Source organism: Ostrea edulis, chromosome 8, assembly GCF_947568905.1.
Source record: "Ostrea edulis chromosome 8, xbOstEdul1.1, whole genome shotgun sequence".
Taxonomy (NCBI): domain Eukaryota; kingdom Metazoa; phylum Mollusca; class Bivalvia; order Ostreida; family Ostreidae; genus Ostrea; species Ostrea edulis.
In genome coordinates, this window is record NC_079171.1 from 443,173 (window position 1) to 460,517 (window position 17,345).

The 17,345-nt window shown below is 35.2% G+C and overlaps 1 protein-coding gene across 1 annotated transcript in view; it reads left to right on the forward strand.

Annotated features, from left to right (window-relative positions):
• Nucleotides 1-16,184, forward strand: part of LOC125657480 (uncharacterized) — an 80,068-nt gene extending 63,884 nt beyond the window's left edge. The window contains exon 14 of the mRNA XM_056147811.1: nucleotides 15,037-16,184. Coding sequence (XP_056003786.1) covers nucleotides 15,037-15,857 — 821 coding nt within the window. The 3' untranslated portion in view covers nucleotides 15,858-16,184. The remainder of the gene's footprint in view (nucleotides 1-15,036) is intronic.
• The last annotated feature ends 1,161 nt before the right edge of the window (nucleotides 16,185-17,345 follow it).

Genomic DNA, 17,345 nt, shown 5'->3' on the forward strand with positions numbered 1-17,345 from the left:
CACAAAGATATGACAAGCATGATATTGCTGTTCTGGATAAGACCAAGGTATGAAGTCATAGGTCTTGGTTTGATATGAAAGACCTTGCCATAAGTAATATATATACAATACATGAAAGCCCTATCTAAAATAGTCCTGGATATACTTAATAAGTTATACTTTCTTAAAAGTAGGTCAAACTCAGAGTTCAGGGTCACAAGGTCAAAGAACATATATGATTGATTGTTTTAGCTGTTTTCCGCCACACTCAACAATTTTTCAGTTATCTGGTGGTGCCCAGTTTTTATTGGTGGAAGAGAGAACCCAGATACAATGGAAATGAACTGGGGTTCAAATTGACTGGCTACGTATACCTAACATGGCTACATCAACAAAGAAAATCACTTGAAGCTGTGAGTTTTTAGGTTATATGTGGGTTTAAGGAATATTTGAAAGTATGCTTGGAAACAAGTATAGTGGGAAAATATGTTAGGAATTATTTAATATTAAATTCATGAGACAGCGATGTAGGAATGCAGTGATAGAGGGACTTAACCATGCACTTTTTTTCTGTGCCGTAAATTGAAGATTTTTAATAAGGGGTTCATCTGAAGCTCTAGCGCTCTGACTTGCCCCAATATCTTCTCAAAGAGCTACGATTTTGGGTTTAGTTCTGCATCTAGTTTTTTAGGAGAAGATTTTAAAAGATTTTCCTTGTATACATTTCACATATAAAACTTAGATCCCCTATTGTGACCCCACTCTACCCCTGTGAGCCATGACCTTTAACAAACTTGAATCTGTACTATATATGAATGTAAAACTTTGATCCTCGATTGTGACCTCACCCTACCCCCGGATACCATGATTTGCACAAAACAGGAACCTTTTATGTGAATTCAACTTTCCTGGTCCAGTGGTTCTTGAAAAGGTTTTTTAAATGACCCCACCCTATTTTTGCATACCCTTTATCTATTGATGATGCATACCAAGTTTGATTGAAACTGGCCCAGTGGTTCACTCTGGAGAAGAAAATGAAAATGTGAAAAGTTTACAGAGAGACAGACGACAGGCAAAGGTGATCAGAAAAGCTCATTTGAGCCTTTGGCTCAGGTGAGCTAAAAAAGTATATAAACATGTTCAATGTTAAACCTGTTTGTTGTATTGCTCAACAGCTCCATTGCCAGCATCTACCCTTACTGAGCTTACAGTGTCAGACCTTGATATCATCATCATCACTCATTTTGACTATCCAGGCCAAATTAATATTTTTGCAAGGGTGAGGCCTGGCTGTCCTGTTGAGGTTGAAGTTTGTACTTTCACACTTAGCGACCCAGTGGATTGATCCTATCCAATCCTCTAAACTCTAGGTCTCGTTTTAGGATCTCATCCCAGGTCAGCTTTGGTCTACCTGTGAAGTTCTTTTCTGTTGATCATGATGCATAACATTCTGACAAATCTGCAAAAATATTTAGAGAAGTGATTAGTAAAAGGTCTTCGTAAAAGGTCTTTATAGAGATAGCAAGAAATGTACAATTAGATAAAAATCATAATTTCTATTTCTACAAAGTAAGTGTTTATCAAATGATCAGCTGTAAATATTAATTCACATATCAATTATCATTTTTAAAGATTCAAAATGATACAGATATCATAAACATTTTATGACAAATATATCATAACTTCAGATTGTTTTTATGAAAAACAAATGTATCCCCAGCTCCCCAAATTGGAAGTGCTCCAACTGAAACCTCCAACCCCTTAATGTACTGCATGGTATGGAAGATAAAGCATGAGCAGGAACATAGACATTATGAACTCCAATAATTAAGCCACATAGGAGAAGGGTTCACAAACTATTTTACACCCTCCACCCCTACAATCCACTATATTAGGGACAACATTTGGATCTTTGATCTGTCCCTGCAATATGCACATCGCAAATGGCATTGAAGTATTCTACAAAATTTCAAGTCTATCGGATAAGCCGTATAGGAGAAGTATTCGCAAGCTATTTTAACATCCTCCACACCTCTTAGATCTACTATTAACTTTTAGAAAAATAATTGGACCTTCCTGTCCCGACAATATGCACATCTACAAATGGCAATGAAGCACTGTACAAAGTTTCAAATCTATCCAATAAGCCATATAGGAGAAGTGTTGACAAGGTATTTTACATCCTCCACCCCTCTAAGATCTACTATTAACTTTTAGGAAAATAATTGGATCCTTCCGTCCCACCAATATACACATCTACAAATGGCAATGAAGCATTGTACAAAGTTTCAAGTCTATCCGATAAGCCATATAGGAGAAGTGTTCACAAGATTTTGTGGCAGACGGACAGAAAGTACAAAAACAATATGTCTCCCCTGAAAGAGGGGAGACATAATTACAGTACTGCAGCAATATTTTCACTGTATTTCAGTTGGAGGCTGTCAAAATACAAATTATCAATATACTCTTAAGGTGCAAATCAAAACTTGTATATATATACCTTTTCTCAATACATTTTAATGAGTTTTATTTCATCTCTAGTGGACTCTCTTTAGGACTGGCTCATTTTGCTGGGAATATGGGCATCTAGCTATCCTGGTGCCATGCTCTTTTTATTGAATATTGTATTTTCTAGGTTATGTCAAAGCCACTTGTTCTCTCTGATGCAAAATTATGTTTGACTGAAATTAAAGTGAAGGTTATTTAACAAGAAATCTAGTAGACACATTCAAACAATGCCTGTTCTCTACCACTACTAACTATATATTTATTCAACATATGTTCAAATTCAATGGAACCACTGGACTTCATATACTATTTTGTCAAAATGCACAGTATTAATGAAGAGGGTGTTACAACTTACATATACCAGATAAGACGTATCATCAATGTTCTACCTAATATATTAATATCTGCTCTAGAACCTGATTTTCATGCACCCATGTTATGATGGACTGTATTATGGTATTTATCAAGCTCTTTCATCTGTCTGTTAGCTTTTTTTAAAAATTCAAAATCTTAGTTTATCAATCCTTATACCCACTCAGGTGATCTAATCAGTAATTAAAAAAACTGATTAATCTTTTTGAACATCATATCTAGCAAAGATACTTAAGTACATATGTAACTTTAAAATGATACTTATGCCTTGTTCAAACAGCGGTTTTAATGCATATTTTGAATTAAAATTTTCAAACTTTAATGCGCATCAAATATACTTCGTAGAATAGATATAGGCCCCTGCATAATGACAAATTTGGGTCACATGCATCATACCCCTGGTTAGCTATAGATTTATATTTATGCTAATTTTGATTGAAAAACTAATTTTAAAAAACTTAATTGATCGCTAAAAATAGTGAACATTAAGTCATTAGAAAATGCCAGATGTAGATATGTGCTCTGCAGAGACATACTGGGTCATATATGCATAAAGAAGAAAAAAACTATAAAACAATTCTCTTTGATCCACTGTAAATTGTAGGAAAATATTCGATCCCTGGGTCAGAAGAACGTGAACAACATTAAACGATAATGAAGTATTGTACACAATGGCCTTCATTTTTGCAGTTACTGCCATTACACCGGAAGTAGGGGGCGTGCTTACTGATGGGGTCCTAAGATGACAGATAAAATAGTGGTAACAAATAGGGTATTGTAAAGCTTATGGGATCAAAATCTTTATTATGGGTTGAGTTTTAACAGGTTGTATCATATCTATTATACTGTAATGGGGAATAATTTCACGTGTTGTAATTTTCGCTTTTTTTTTCATTTTAGACACATTTGTGGGTTCATAAATTCGCAGATTCAAATCACTATAAGCCCCCTCCCCTTTTTCTAAACACATTGTGTATTAAAGAATAAAAATAAAAATATTCACAGTTTCTTGTATTCGCAGATTTGTCTAGACCACGAATATAGCGAAAATTTTCACCACGATTTATTTTTCCCCTATACAGTAATAACAAAGCTTATTAGTTTATCCAATTCTACGAAGAACACTTTAGAATATATTCATTTCATTAAATTGAAGGGATGGGAAAGGGGGGGAAGAAGGAGTAAAGACTAGACCTATATTCAGTAGGTCTATTTAGTGCTTAATTCTGTCCAAGTAATGGTACAATTAATACCAAAACTTTCATGAGTAATCTGTAAAAAAAATAATAGACCCTTGGGAACAAAAGCATCCTGAAACCATAAGATGATATAAATATAATTGTCGGGTATGTAACATTATTTTCAAAAGGGGTTTAGGGGGAGGCAAGGGGAAGTTGACTTTACAATTATTGTCTGAAACTTCTTGAAAAACAAAAACATACTAACAAAAATAACAAAACCCAAAAGCTCCAAACCCTAAATCGTGAAGGGGGGTGGGTGGGGGTGGGGGTGTTGGGTGGGGGGGGGGGGGGGGGTGTTGTAAAGGTTAGTCCTGAAATTCAGTTCATTAGTACCTTAAATTTTATAGTTCCACTATAATTCTATACTATACTATATATTAGAAAAAAGATTCAACAGAGAATTTGCATTAGAGATACAGATTTGATATACTTAACATATATGATCCGTTTATTGACACCTGGTGTACATATTTTTGTCCACAATGTGAAAGGATTACAAGTTAATGATTGCATGTGTTGGTTGCACATGTAATTTAATTCTTGCATATTCATCGTGGATTTTTTTGGGGGGTCGTCAATAATATTGATAAAAAGTATTTATGAAAGAATTGCTCATCCTTATTCTGATCTTAATTTAGATATCGTGGAATGTGAAAAATCCCATACAGGATGTATAAATATATTAAATGACTAAAAAAATGTACAGTCGTATCAAATGTCAGTAATTATACACTTAATTTCTACAAAAATTCCTTAACTGGCATTTAATTACAATCAGAAATAGTAAATTCTCTATCTATTCCTTATAATGATAAAATCACTTGAGGACCCCACCGTGTTGTGCGCCCCCTGTATTCAGGGGGAAATGACTCGTGCTGCACTGTGAACAATTGTATCCCATTCCCTGGATATTCGATCAACCATATAAGAGGAGAAGTGTTTACAAGCTATATAACATCCCCTATCCCTCTTCTGAATCAATATATGCACATCTACAAATGGCAGTGAAGCATAATTTGTACAAAGTTTCAAGTCTCTCCAATAAGCCATACAGGAGGAGAAGCGGTCACAATATTTTGTGACAGACAGATGAACAGACTGACAATATAAACTTCAGTACAAGTTTCAATCAGAAAAGCTCAGCTAAGCTAAAAACAAATTATTTATAATTTGTTGGTGGTCATTTTAAGTTGAAAAAATATGCAAATGATAAGAAAACAATTTAAGAGGCCCATGGGCCACATCGCTCACCTGAGTCACCTTGGCCCATATCTGAAGATTTTCCATATATATTTTGCATGTAAAACCTTAGTCCCTATTATGGCCCCAACTACCCCTGGAGGCCACGGTTTTTGCAAACTTGAATCTACACTACGTCAAAAAGCTTTCATGTAAATGTCAAATTCTTTGGCCAAATGGTTCTTGAGAAGAAGATTTTCCCAATATTTGTATGTAAAACTTTGACCCCTCCCCCCCCAATTGTGGCCCCATCCTACCCCCAGGGGGCCATGAATTGAACAAACTTGAATCTGCACTATGTCAGAAAGTTTTCTTGTAAATATCAGCTTTTCTGACTCAGTGGTTATTGAGAAGAAGATTTTAACTATATATTTGTATGTAAAACTTTGATCCCCCTTGTGGCCCCATCCTACCCCCGGGGGCCATGATTTGAACAAACTTGAATCTGCACTATGTCAGAAAGTTTTCATGTAAAAATCAGTTTTTCTGGCTCAGTGGTTCTTGAGAAGAAGATGTTTAAAGATTTTTCATATATATTTGTATGTAAAACTTTGATCCCCTATTGTGGCCCCATCCAACCCCCGGGGCCCATGATTTGAACAAACTTGAATCTGCATTATGTCAGGAAGCTTTCATGTAAATCTCAGGCCATCATTAAAAATATTTTTGTTTGATGTACTCTGACTCACATTTTTCAAGGTGGGTCGGTAGGTAGGTTGTTTTTTGTTTTTTTTTTTAACGTCATGAAAATTTGTAATATTTTCTTTTAGATTAAGGAGAATTTTCTATTTTTCAAGGGACCCCCCCCCCCCCCCCCCCCCAAAAAGTTTTAAATTGCTGGAAAAAATGGTCGGGTAGGAGCAAATTTGATTGGTCGGTCGGGGTACATCAAACAAATCAATTTTTATTTTTGGCCTCAGCTTTTCTGGCTTAGTGGTTCTTGAGAAGAAGATTTTTAAAGTTTTTCCCTATATATTTGTATGTAAAACTTTGATCCCCCCTTGTGGCCCCATCCTACCCCCGGGGGCCATGATTTGAACAAACTTGAATCTGCAATATGTCAGGAAGCTTTCAGGTAAATTTCAGCTCTTCTGGCCCAGTGGTTCTTGAGAAGATTTTTAAATGACCCCACCCTATTTTTGTGATTATCTCCCTTTTGAAAGGGACATGGCCCTTCATTTGAACAAACTTGAAAGCCCTTCACCCAAGGATGCTTTTGGCCAAGTTTGGTTGAAATTAGCCCAGTGGTTCTGGAAAAGAAGTCGAAAATGTGAAAAGTTTACAGACGGACAGACAGACAGACGGACAGATGACAGACAAAATGTGATCAGAAAAGCTCACTTGAACCTTTGGTTCAGGTGAGCTAAAAATCAATTAAAATATGCAAATTCATTTTTGGGTTGAATGTATTAATTGTTACACAAATTTACTACATGTATATGTATCTATAGTTTACAAATCATTACATTTTGCTAAATGATATAATTATTCTACATATATATATCATCTAAGATTTTAATTATACAAAATAAGATCATATAAAATCTGTAAATAAATTATGGATCAACAAAATTGTTAAATACTAAGATCTGCTTTCATATTTACTGTACTTAAGGCCACATAGAATTTCATATTTACAGATTATCATCCACGCCCACCCCTCTCAAAATTATCTACCCCATTGTTTTTTATTCTACCTTTTTTTTTTAAAAAGAAGTTGAGAACAAATATTTGGCTTGTATATCAAACATTTAGAGCATTTCAATGACTGACCCTAACATTTTGGCATGTTGTGGTTATATTTGACATGTTTCTATTATAAGGGTACCCAAAGATGTGGTAGGTGTGAAGGACTGTTGCAGTGTGATATGAATTTGGTCAAGTGACTGCACATGTATGCCTTGTTAAAATTGATTAATGGAGATGCTATTGAATGTGAAAGTATGCGATACCATGCCATTTCCCAATACTGTGTTTGGAACTTTTATTATTGAGTGTGCGTGTCTTAGACTAGAAGAAGATGATGGCAAACTGAATTGAATAATGTTAAGCAAAAGAACTACAGTACAGTGACTGTTACTTTGTGGTACAATGATGGTAATTATGACTCATTAATTAGCGGATACGGCAATGGCATATCCTGATCCTGCATAAACTGCATATTCAAACAAGAGGCCCATGGGCCACATCGCTCACCTGATTCACCTTGGCCCATATTTAAAGATTTGTTCTACATATTCGCTTCTAAAACTTTGATCCCTATTTAAGTATTGTGGCCCAACCTACTCACGGGGGCCATGATTTCTCCTACCTAAAATCTAACTCCAAAAAACCCCACACAAACATAGCTTGTAAAGGGGATAGGAGGACGTGCCTGGTGTTTACTAATTCAATGTGTACAGGCATTAGAAAAAATGTGTATATGCAAAAACATACTTTAAATTGTATGCAAAATGATACCCATGTCTAGTCCTATTATAACATTGGATGGAAAATTTGATCTGGCCACCATTGCTACACGACATTTTAAGTTACGAAAAATAAAAAATTTACATATGAACACCTAGGCTGTGTCAAGCTGAGTGAGCAAGTTTGTGAAGAACGAACAAAAATTACACCAAACACAGCGACACCTTTTCGAAATTTTATTTTTACAAACTTGAATCTGCACTACAAAGCTGTATGTCAGGAAGCTTTCATGTAAATTATGTAAACTGCTCTGGCATAATGGTTCTTGAGAAGAAGATTTTTATGGCCCTATTCTACCCCAGGGGGTCATGATTTTAACAAACCTGAATCTGCACTATGTCAGAAAGTATTTACGTAAATTTGTACTTTCCTAGCCCAGTGTTTCTTGACAAGATGATTTTTAAAGATTTTCCCTTTATATTTGTATGTAAACTATTTGATCCCCTATTGTGGCCCTATCCTACCTATGGGGGTCATGGTTTGAACAAACTTCAATCTACACTATGTCAGGAAGCTTTCATGTAAATTTCAGCTCTTCTGGCCCAGTGGTTCTTTAGGAGAAAATTTTTAAATGACGCAACCCTATTTTTGCAATTTTGTAATTATATCTTCCCTTTGAAAGGGGGTGTGACCCTTTATTTGAACAAACTTGAAAGCCCTTCACAAAGGATGCTTTTTGTCAAGTTTGGTTGAAATTGTCCCAGTGGTTCTTGAGAAGAAGTCAGAAATGTGAAAGTTTACAGACAGACGGACAACAGGGGATTGGAAATGCTCATTTAAGCTTTCAGCTCAGGTGAGCTAAAAATTACTATTATTCAAAAAAGCGCAAAAGAATGTTCAACTTCAGTGTTACATGAAAACGTACTTCAAAATCACTTAAAAACAATTATAATATTGCTGTATGGAAATTTTCTGTCCAAAGAAAACAATGTAAAAAAAAATATGAAGTAATCTACACTCTACAGCAACATGCGAGTATAATGAACGGGAAATATATATTCTGAAAAATAAAAAATACACCACCTGCCCCATTTTTTTCCAAGCAAGGATGGAAATCTAAAAAATAATTTTATGACTATGTGGCCTAAAATATGTTGTATACTTACTAATTTCAAAACTCGAAAAGGAAATGTTATCCATGTGAAGCACTCTGTTCATCCTCTGGGGAAGACAATCTTTGATTTGCAGTTTGTGTCATGACTACACCATGATATCTTCTAATCTCGTCATACTATCAGAAAGTAGTTTTGGCAGTTGGCAAGTGTATCAATGGTGTAACTTCTTCATGATCAGATCTTCTATACTGTGTCATATTCAGCATAAAGTAACAAGGGCTATCATCTAGTTCTGAGGTACTGAGGAAGGGCTGTTTTTCTCAACACAGCCTTTCTTCTGGTATTCTTAGGGATACTTTATTCATCTCTTAATTACATTTCCTTCTTGGAGATTAAAAGTTGAAGACCACTGAAAGAAAAAGAAGTGATTTAATGAGTTCCATGTACAACTGTAGTTTATCGAATGTGCTGACCAGAATATTATCTAACTGTAGCCCCCTCCCCGATCAAGCATGCAATGTCATACATGTATCTGAAATCAATACTTATAAAGATTAATTAAAATTAAAATGTTCAAATCTACAATTTTGTTACACATCTCCTATATTTTTTACTTATCATAACTTTGAATTTTTAATAAGTGTGTCCTTTTGTCCACAAACTTTAACAACCCCTCATAAACAATTTACAAATATGATATCAGAAATAATAATCTAAAAACATTATCCTGTTGTTCATAGATGCCATCAACACTAAGAGTATAACAAATAACAAAAGCTCTCCTGACATTGTCCCATTCTGAAAGAAATGATGTACTTATATCCCCAAAGGCAGGGGGTTACCCAGAATTGTGTCTAGAGAGAGGAATAATATTTATGGAATTAACCAAAAAATTAGTTATAAATTTTTAAAAATTTTAGCTATGAATTCATGTTAAAAAATTGGTAGCTCAGTGGTAACAGAGCATTTGCTTCATGATGAAGAAATCATGGTTTCGAGCCATGCTAATGTACTTTATTTAGGGTGTAAATGTAGGTAGTGAGGTGAATGCTCCATCGTCATATTTAGCATTCAAAAGAGAAAGTTGCTGGTCTTCCAGATGAGACCTTCAAACACCACATGCATGCGTCTAAATGTGTCGCACTTCATATTACTGAAATATTCTCTACAGGTATTAATACTAAAACCAAACAAACACATATAATCATATACATGTTAAAAATCTTAATTTTAGAAATTTCTACTTCTGACAAAATGATGTGCAAGCATATAAATGGAAGCTATGCCACTATATGTCATGACACTGTACAGCTTGATCAGTTGATACATCACATAAACAATCACAGATGTAAACAATCGAGAAAAACTCAATACACAACATCATCCCTTAATTTTGAATTGTAGCTGAAGATCATTCTGCCAAGATCGAAATGCAGCTTGGAAATGATTAGTGAGGGTTGAATTATTCTTAAAAAGTAGATTGAAAGCAAAAGGTAACTGCCAAAGTTACCAGGAGACAATAATCCATACATCGTTCGAATTTCCTCCACTGTCACCTAAAGTGCACGTGTAAACCACGCGTGTGACACCACAGCCCGACAGGCTACATTGTAAACAAGTAAAATGCATTCAGAGTAATAGTTTTACATATCACATTCTGTTTGGTTTATAGTCTTAGTAGTTACATACCTATGTGGTACGCCTGTACCATGTACGTACTGCATTTTGAAGCAGTGCGGCGTAATGTACATTTGCATCCTCAGGGATTTCAACCCGGACAAAGTGGAACATGCCAATCCGAATACATATACATCTTTCTTTTTTATTTTTGCATTCTTATTTATTTATCTATTTATTATTTATGTCATGGCGTTGGAAAAAACTTCAAAGTAGGGAGACAGATGTAAAGGGGTATACGTTCCAATCATCCAAAAAATGTGCCGTGGGGTAGGGGGGTTGATTCCTAAGGACCTGGCGCAAATCTTTTTGTGAAATTCTATCCAAAATCAATATGAATTCTTAGTATACAGAGTACATTAACTGCAAAGATTATATTTTAAAAAGAAAAAAAAAGCAACAACCAAACAGTTCACGCAGATTTATCACTTTTATCATCGAAATTTTCAGTAACTAGGGTACTCTGTCGCTTGTACATAACACGATCGGTATGAAACATCATTTAATCAGTCTATGTAATAAAAAACCCATTGATAATATGCACACAAAAAAATCTTTCAACCGTGTTACTTACCTCAGATGGGCCAACTTCTTTCCCTGGAAAACTCCATTATGATGATATCACAAATGACGTCATTTAAAACAGAGCATGCGCACTTCAAAAATGTGTAAGCCATGCTCGCAAGGAAAAAAAGATGGACGAGTGCTAAATCTTTACACACCTGTTACACACATCTCATAAATCCTGTTAAGTAAACACTTCAGGATTTTGATGGTAGATGACCTATTTAATGATTTTATGCTGATTTTTATAAAAATCCAACTGAACACCACCATTTCCGTGTTCCTTTGGCCGACCCCGTGTTGATTTACACGTGTGCCTTCTTATTCACTGGTTCAATTGACAGGGCTTACAAACACACACACACACACACACACACACACACACACACACACACACACCTGTGATTTTGGTTTAAAAAAGAGAATGCGAGAGAAAGAGAGGGCGATATCAGAGTATGATATGGTATTTAAATTTTTCCGCGAACATCATTACATCATCGGATACCCACGGGGTGATCTCGTATTTCACTCATCACCCGTGGCCAAACTCGCCGAAATATCGTCGTAAAATATGCAAATTTGTTGATTATAGACAATCAATCAGAAAGTTGGAACTCTTCAATTTTGAAAGTATCTTTATTAGTTAGCTATTTTTACTAAATATCTTGACGCCCGTTAAAACGTGCAAATTTTGTTTTAAAACGATTAAAGACAAGTTGTACAGGTCACTTACATCAAAAACCAGTCAAAAATTATATGGGAGAACCTTTATCAAACTGCAAAATGCACCGGTGAGTGGATTTATTTGCAATCGTGTGTTAACTACGGAAAAGTTTTGTCATTGCCGAACATACATACGTAACATAAACTTTGATTCGTTGATTTGTCATCGTCACTCTGTGCAGCAGCCAATCAAATGACCCGCGCATATTAATTACATACGATGATTTTTCGGCGGCGAGTTTGTACACGGGTGATGAGTAAAAGACAAGATCACCCGTGGGTATCCGACGATGACATCATTACTGCATTGCATTGATTGTAGGATTAAAATCTTAATCTTAATAGTTATGGGGGGAGGGGACTCCTGTAAGTTTATGTCATCCGATTTTCACACACTGATTATTATTATTTTCAACATTCAACAAATTTACTTCGAAAGATGGATGTTAATGAAAAGTATGCGAATGTAGTATTTTTGTCAGACATTGGACTTTTGATCACACCCCTTAGAAACGTTGTAAATTCGTTTGTCACGTTAAATTCTTTAAAAGAGTTATTTATTAGCTAACCTATAAAACCCAATGCAGACGATAAAAGAAATAGAAAAAAAATACACATCATGATATCAACAACTTAATGTTCTAGATCCGCGCCTGAACAATGTCAATAACCTGTACATGTGTATTCAATCCGTATCTAATCTAATCTTAACGTTGTTTTGGTTGGTTGGTCTTTTATGTGCGATTCAATATTTAGAAAATATTTTTTAAAATCTAAATCAACTTTAACAGAAGAATTGAGAGATCAACCACCGGCCTCTTACCCCATACATTTTGGATCTAGAACTTTAATTTCATTTTTGAACTTCGCGAGATAAGAATTTTCAGATAAATGTGAAATCAACTTCTTCTCCGGCTGCCCCTCCCTCTTTCCAGGTGTCTGTTGTTGTTTATTACAGATTGCTTCTCAAATTCTCGGGATTTATATTGTATGAAATCTTGGACAGAAATAAACATTAAATACGGTTGTAACCCCCCCCCCCCTTCCCCAAACCTACAATTTGATGAAATTCTTGGCAAAATTTTACGATATTCGCTGTAATGCTCCAGATGTAACGCTCCAGATTGACCTGTTATGACAGTGTCCATTATTCCTGTGCACAATCCGTGTACGTGCAGCTTGATGGCGGGGCGTCTATAACACACACCGCTTGTCATACACTCTTCTAATTATCTGTCCTCTATTTATGGAATGTCTCGCTATGCGAAATATATAGTGCGCAAAGGTCATGATAGTCGGAAGTTTTACATATTATCAGGGGCGGATCCATGAATTGCGGTTACGGGGGCGCCACTTTATGAGGCAGGTGGTTTGGGGGCCGCCTTGATACCCCCAGTGGGTGCAGGGCGAAGCCCTGTTGGGGGCCCAGGGGGGAAAGCCCCCGGAAGCTCCTGGATTTTAGAGGACTTGAAATATGTCTCCTATTTAAGTCACTTGTACTATATTCTATCATTTTTAATAAGGTGAAATTAGTAAAATGACGCAAATTTTAAGGGTTTTGGGAAAAAAATAAGTTCTCCCAATTAAGTAATTCAAGAAATCAAAAGATTTTGTCATTCATTTCTCCGGGAGTGGAAGAAATCATTGCTTCTTTTATCCTTTAGTACGTTTTTATAAACAAGATACCACAATTTACGTTAAGTTTGAATGTTTTTTAGAGGGGGGGGGTGCCGGGTCCCCCCCCCCCCCTAAATCCGCCACTGATTATACCATGAATTATTAAATATGTATTACTATTATCATTATTTTTGTGGTCATAAAAAATATATAAACCCTTGTCTTAAAAAATGAATAGATATATAAAAGACGTCATTTTTTTATTAGAACACTTCCGCGATAACACACACCTGTCCCACAGAAACACATGCGACTTCTGCAGACTTATATCATAGAATGGACAGGCTTGTGCCGGCCCATAATTAGTTTACTTGAATAATCCTGTATTCAAAGAAAATTTATAACATTGTCCTTGGTTTTCATTTTAATCAGTATATAGGTAAAAGGTGAAGATAACGAATAGTGATCAATTTCATAAATCCTTTAAACAACAAGGCAAAGTTTTATACTTCCCTAGTAGAGACACACTTTTTTTCCTTTTTTGATTTTGTATTTCATTATTTTTAGGACGTTAACTTCTGAGCTTTTGAGCTCTACTACACATGATGCTACAACTAAGTATTTTTGATTCAATACTGATCCCATTGGTGCAAACATATTACACATCTATCACTGAACCCTACTCAGTTGAAAAAATTAGTCAATTCAAATTTTGAAAGGGTTTTGCAGGGACTATATTTTGTGACGGAAGGATTGATTTATCAAAAAGTTATAAATCTGTGTGATATTACAGTTTCTGGTTCATCTAATATATCTTGTATTTTTATACTCCTATACATGTATTTCAGTTTTATAATTCATGATACAAGTAGTGGAGACTTGAAACTATTTCAAATGTTGTAATCTATTAATTTGGTTGATATATTTTTTTCCAAATAGAACATCGATTCATCAAAAGGTTAAAATTAATTTACTCGAAATTTTGTATAAAAATCAACTATTTTCGCCAATTTTTTTTTTTTAAATTGGTCTCTAACCCCGACTTTTCTTAGTTCCATTTTAAATTTTAAGACAAAACTTTGAAAATTTTGTGAAATTTTAGAAAATGACATTACTCCAAATATTAAAATTGGAATAAACTTATCTTATCTTATCTATATCCCTTTAAACTCTTAAATTTGATATCCCGATCTTTTATTATTATTATTATTTTTTTTTTTTTTTTTTTTTTTTTTTTTGCATTTCTAGTGCAAAAAGGTCATTATTTATTTCCATTACTAGTATTAAACTTTTTTATCTGTAAAGTTAGAAGACATGATTATGTATCTATCTTATGTAATTATTGATTTGTGTTGCTTACGTTGTGTTGACACTAACAGACAAATGAAGTTTAATTGAATAAATTTTCGGTGCAAAAAGGCCATGTTTAGAACACTATACTTCAATAATAAACGTTGCTAGTTCCCAGTTTTTCTTTTCAATTACCGAATTCTTCTTCCATGTAGAAATCAAAAATACACTTCCCAAAAATTGACATGACTCCAAATCTCAGGTGCGAAGCTCTTTAATATGAATTGATTTCATTATTGTAGATGTGTCCCTTTCCCAGAAGGTTGTTTTCTCCGCCTCACAGATATCCAGTATAACCGTACCTGATGTTGGTGGAGTTCGTCATATCTCGGTTGTGACGTCTGACAGACTGTGGGTGAGTGATTATGAAGGACGTCTCCTACAGGTGGACTCCTCCGGACGCGTACTACACGACAAACTGAGAGTTGGATACTTCCCAATAACAGGGAGTCACACCGTCACAGAGGACGGGGACCTCCTGTTTATAGACGGCGATGAAGTCCGTAAGTTAACATCAGACGGGACCGTCACCACACTCCTCACAACAGACTGGGAAGCATACTGTATCCACTCCTCCCGTATTAACGGCGACATACTGGTGGGGAGTTATGGGAAATTGACGAGGTACGACAGGACAGGACGGGAACTCCAGGTCATTGAGAAGGACGATAAAGGACAGGGATTGTATATATTACCAATGTACATCACGGAGAACAAGAACGGAGACATCTGGATTTCTGGCATGGATAAGAGAGCAGTAGTAGTGGTGGATAAATCAGGACATCATCGGTTTGACTACACAGGTCATCAGTCTGACTTTTATCCCTGTGGTATCTGTACGGACGTCCTCGGACACGTACTGGTCTGTGATATTTCTAATGACAGTGTCCACCTCTTGGATCAGGACGGTCAGTTCCTGTCTCTACTGCTGACACGAGAACAACACGGAATACATGGTCCCATGGCTCTGTGTGTGGACGACCAACACAACCTCTATCTGGGACAGTACGACAGTAACACAATAAAGGTGTACAAGTATCTACAGGATACGGACGTCAAATAAAACTGAACAAAGAAAACATTACCTAGGTACGATACTATCAAAGAAATAATAAAGCAGCTCCGATTTACAGCAGGACTAGGAGAATATTATATTTTGATTACATGTTTATATCTAGGAATAGTTAACTTTTGATTGATTGATTGATTGATTATATGTAGGAATATTTTTGATTGAATATATATATATAGGAATATGTAGGAATAGTTTTGATTGAATATTTATATGTAGGAATAGTTTTAATTGAATATTTATATGTAGGAATATTTTTGATTGATTGCTTATATATAGGATTAGTTTTTATCGATTGCTTATACGTAGGAACAGGGGTGTCAGGGCCGTAAGTAGGGTTCTAAATCAGGGGAGGCAGGGGATTGGGGGCCGCCGATTGACTTTACGACTGAAAATGACACTTTTTAAATCCCAATTTATCATGTTTGTGTTTCATTTGTACTATGTAAAGAATCGTAATATGGTGTCAAAGACAAAGGTGCTTGTCTTCATTTTAAACATATATCCTATAATATAACATTTATATAATTTTATTTTCTTTTTTGCCAAAAAATCAGACGAGGCAGTTGCCTCGTCTGCCTCATCGGCAGTTACGGCCCTGGGTGTCGGCAGAAATATAATATTAGGGAGGCAAACCGGACCAAAGGGCGGGAGTCCCAACTAACGTGTTTTGACATAAATTCAGATTTCCACCAGAATCTTGATATTTTCCCATTCTGTCAATGACGTTAAGACACCACCTGATAAAAACAAAGTACGTTGTTATACTTATATAGTTTGGGATCAAAGAGTGGCGGGGGCGGGGACCAGATTATTACTTATAAGGCAGATCTTTAATTTTCAAGATTAAAAATTATTTTCATAAATATCGCGTTAAGGTAACTCCATACTTGTAGTTTTATCTGATACAAGTTTGAAAAATGTATTTATTTCCATTCATTAGAGTTAAAACTAACAAATTATCAAATAAAATGCATAGGTCATCACCCTTTTTAAGATACGAGACGTACATAAACAGAATCATATATCACCGTCAGAAAATTGCAATTTTCCTTAAACAGCGTTATCAAAATTTCATACAAACTGGTTATGATGATATAATAGCATTCATAACAATTTCATGAAACTGTATCTTCACAAAAATATACAAAATGTCTGTAAAGAATAAAGGAAATCTATCGCATAATAGACTTGATAAAGAAATCAATAGAAACAGAGTTATTGCCCTTAGATTCAATATTTTGAAACGTATCATTAATTATTCATCCATAACTTAAACTTTTAAAATAGTTTATTTTTAACAAGATTTTTTACAATAACTATCGGGAAAGACTCCAACAAAATGTATGTTCCTATCACGCATAAATCTAAATAAATCATTGATTTTGATGACATCACAGGAGGGTGGAATTTGGTTCATTTTAAAATAATATAGTAGATAAAAATAGATAATATTCTGATATAGTTACCTCCACTTAA